Genomic DNA, 3,587 nt, shown 5'->3' on the forward strand with positions numbered 1-3,587 from the left:
TTTTTTTCAATCTTTTGATGAGTAAAGGAGTTTTCCCCCAGAATCTTAAGTCTGGTTTATGTTACTCCAATTCACAAATCTGGTGACTTGGGGAATGTTCAAAACTACAGACCTGTAGTTATACAGTCGTGTCTGGCCAAGATATTTGAAAGCATCGTTTTGGATTTCATTTCTTTTTCTTTGAGGAGCTTTATTTGTCCCGAACAGCATGGGTTTCTTTGCGGGTCGCCTCCACGTCAACTAATTTGGCTGTTTTTCATAACACTGTAATCCGGTCCTTCTCTAGGGACACTCAGATCGACACAGTCTACCTGGATTTCTCTAAGGCTTTTGATCGCATTAGCCACGTCCACCTGATCAAAAAACTTGAGGCCTTTGGGATCCATGGTTGTTTTGCTTGACTGGTTTGAGTCCTACCTTAATAATAGACATCTACAAGTGCGGTTTGGGGGAGCAGTTTCTGAACCGATACCCGTTCTGTCAGGCGTTACCTCAGGGCTCACTCCTGGGACCCATTTTGTTCAGCCTGTTTATTAATGATGTGGGCGACAGGCTTTCAACTAATTTCTTGTTGTTTGCAGATGATGCTAGGGTCTTTGTTGAGATAACTGGTCCTGATGATTGCCGTAGATTGCAAAGTAACTTGGATGGTCTTGTAGAATGGTGTGTGTGTGTTGAATGAACATGGACTTGAATCCGGACAAATGTTTTGTGATGACATTTGCACGTTCTCGGTCAGCTCTTGAGTATGGTTATACTATTGGAGGTGCCCATCTGAAGCGAGTGGAGAGTGCAAAGGACCTTGGAATAATAATGGTACCTAATCTTGACCCTCGGGAGCACTTGCAACATATTTCTAAAAAAGCCAACGCTTCCCTTGGATTTGTCATAAGAGCCTCACGTGATGGTCTTTCTGTTCCCTCATTGAGACATCTCTTCATCTCGCTGGTCAGACCACATCTGGAGTATGCGTCCGTGGTGTGGGCTCCTTTCCAGAAAAACCATTGTTGACCTACTGGAAAGAATTCAGATAAGATTTTTGAAGACAGTTGGAGTCCGGCTGGGATTTAACTATAGGGAGGTTCCGGTGACAACGCTAAGGGATGCTCTTGGACTGCCCCTGCTGGAGTCAAGAAGAAGGTATCTGGACCTGATGTTCCTGCACCAGACTGCTAAATGGTAGTATCGACTGCCCCGATCTCCTCGGCATGGTAGATCTGCGTGTTCCAGTCGGACGGCACCAGGTCGAGAGACCTCTTTGGAAAGACACATCAGCTAACCAGCTACGGCTACCACAGTATCATCCTCGTTTACTGAGACATGGGAACTCTTGTTTTCAGCACGGGCCGACTTCTTTGGCTCTTTCACCCACTACCTTCAGGGAAAACATATTGCACTCGTGATTATTCAGGGAAATTTTATACTTATTCTTTTTCTAGTCTTATCTTCTTTTTGTTCTTAGGCATAGCATTTAAAAATGTATTTAGATCAAATGCTAGTTGGTCCCATTGTAGTTTAATAGCATTTATATACCTACATATCAGTATTGTTCTTGGGTTGGTTGAAGTCAATTGTTGTTAGAGAGTATTTATTGATTGTTGCTTAGTTTTATACTCTTTGTTGTTACTATTTGTGTATTTAAAATAATTATTTGTTGGAAATTATTTATATACATCTTGAAGCTATCTAGTAAATATTGTTGTTAACTTATGTTGTAATTTGTACTTTTTGTATGTACTAGTTGCTTGTTTGTACATTTGTGTAAATGGCACTGACCGTTGATAAATAAATAAATAAATAAATAAATAAATAAATGGCGATTGGTACCATTTATGTCACTTTCACCGGCAGACTGTTTCACATGATGATTCTGTTGGCTTGCTTTCTCCGTACACCCTCTTAAGTTCAAATCTCAATTACTCTGTAAATATTTCTGTGTTAAATAGTTTTCTTGGTATGAACATAACTGAAACAAAAATAATTATAATCTCACATAATTGCTTCGTTTATACACCCAAGACATTACCAGTCTAACCTTTTCACTATTTATTTTCGTCAAAGAAATAATAAATAAAACTTAATCTTGAACTAAAAACTCGGGTTTATTCTTATTTGAGTGTGTTTGTGTAAAATATAACATATGAAAACCTGTATTTACAAAACGTGTCTTATCCCAAAAAATCAGATATTGAGTTATATACATTACTGAATTCGTCCGCTACAGCCGGATCTTAATATGTTGGCTATCTTATCTTAATAATATTTCATGTTGAAATATTAAAAGTTTTCCATAACGTGTCTTATCCTCTTACAGTTTGTTCCAAAACACGTCTTATCCATTATGTTCCAAACAAAGTCTTATTCTAAGTAGCCATATTGAAAATTAATATTTAATTTTCCAAAATGAGTCTTATCCATTCCGATCTTTTACTATTGCCCAAAATTTACAAAAAAATCTGTAATTTAATTTAGTTTCAAGATTATTTTGTGTTGAATGTAACCTAAATTTGGCTTAGCCTGCATTTTACAGACGTTTGTGTCATTTTTGTGTGTGTGATAGATCCCAAGATCTGGAAAATCTCTGACTCTTTGCGACTGACTGTAGAAGCATTGTTCATGTTACTAGGTTAATTATTGCTACTAGTTTCATTGTTTGTGAGAAATGGAAGACAGTTTAATAAAAAAAAGCTTCTCCTGGAGAAGCTAGATTTGAAAGGGCGTCATCCTGAAAGCTGGAAAAAGACCAACGAGAAGAAACAAAGGTAAGTAAATATAAGTTTCTTATTAGGACCGTGTAAATCATAACCTCATTATCCTAGCTTACACGTCATCATTCTTAGATCTCAATTTATTATTTAATTGCATTAATTTATAAATTAACGTGACAAAACTGATGTTTTGTTTTATTTTCAGAAATCAGCCAAAGATGTTGCCAAGAATGCCTACATGTGGTAACAACAGTAAAGCTTACCAATATGCAACACTTAGCCAACGAGACGTGAACCATTTTCATCATATTGTTTACGAGGTTCCAGACAAAATCACTCAGGATGGAGTTATTCTCAGACACTGCAACGCCAATACACCAAAAAAGAAGCCGACAAGTCAAAGAAAACAGCAGCAGAAAAGGTATGATAGTTCAATATTATGTTAAAAAAGCCACGCTTGCTCCTGGTGCACCTTCCAAAGTTCCAGTGTGCCAAAAAACATTTATAAATATTCTGGGAGGAATTACTAAAACAAGACTCCAGAATCTATGCAAAACACACTATATGAAGGGGGAAAGAAAAAAGAGGTGAGGTGGCGATAGACGCTCACGTAAGTATGAATCCAAGCGATCTGCTATCGCAGCAATTCATTGAGAGAAACTGAAACCACTCGAAAAAACATTATTGTAGAGGAAGGTCTTCAAGAGTTTACTTACCTAGTGAACTCTCACTAAATAGATTATGGAGGATGTACAATGAGACATGTGAAGATAATAACCTTAGAGTAAAAAAATACTTCTTCCGCTTATATGTCAAGAAAAACATATAATATTGAGTTTGGGCAACCGTCCACAGATGCTTGTTCATATTGCCTTCAAT

At 37.3% G+C, this 3,587-nt stretch overlaps 1 protein-coding gene across 1 annotated transcript; it reads left to right on the forward strand.

The window, feature by feature from the left end:
- Window positions 1–684: 684 nt before the first annotated feature.
- Window positions 685–1,011, forward strand: LOC124371383. Its single transcript, XM_046829714.1, has one exon. The coding sequence runs from the start codon at window positions 685–687 to the stop codon at window positions 1,009–1,011; it is 327 nt and encodes a 108-aa protein (XP_046685670.1).
- The last annotated feature ends 2,576 nt before the right edge of the window (window positions 1,012–3,587 follow it).

This window comes from Homalodisca vitripennis, unplaced genomic scaffold (genome assembly GCF_021130785.1).
Source record: "Homalodisca vitripennis isolate AUS2020 unplaced genomic scaffold, UT_GWSS_2.1 ScUCBcl_1348;HRSCAF=4857, whole genome shotgun sequence".
Classification (NCBI taxonomy): domain Eukaryota; kingdom Metazoa; phylum Arthropoda; class Insecta; order Hemiptera; family Cicadellidae; genus Homalodisca; species Homalodisca vitripennis.

What these genes read in the sequence shown, in the direction of transcription:
- LOC124371383 (XM_046829714.1), top strand. Translation starts at nt 685, where the DNA reads ATGGACTTGAATCCGGACAAATGTTTTGTGATGACATTTGCACGTTCT.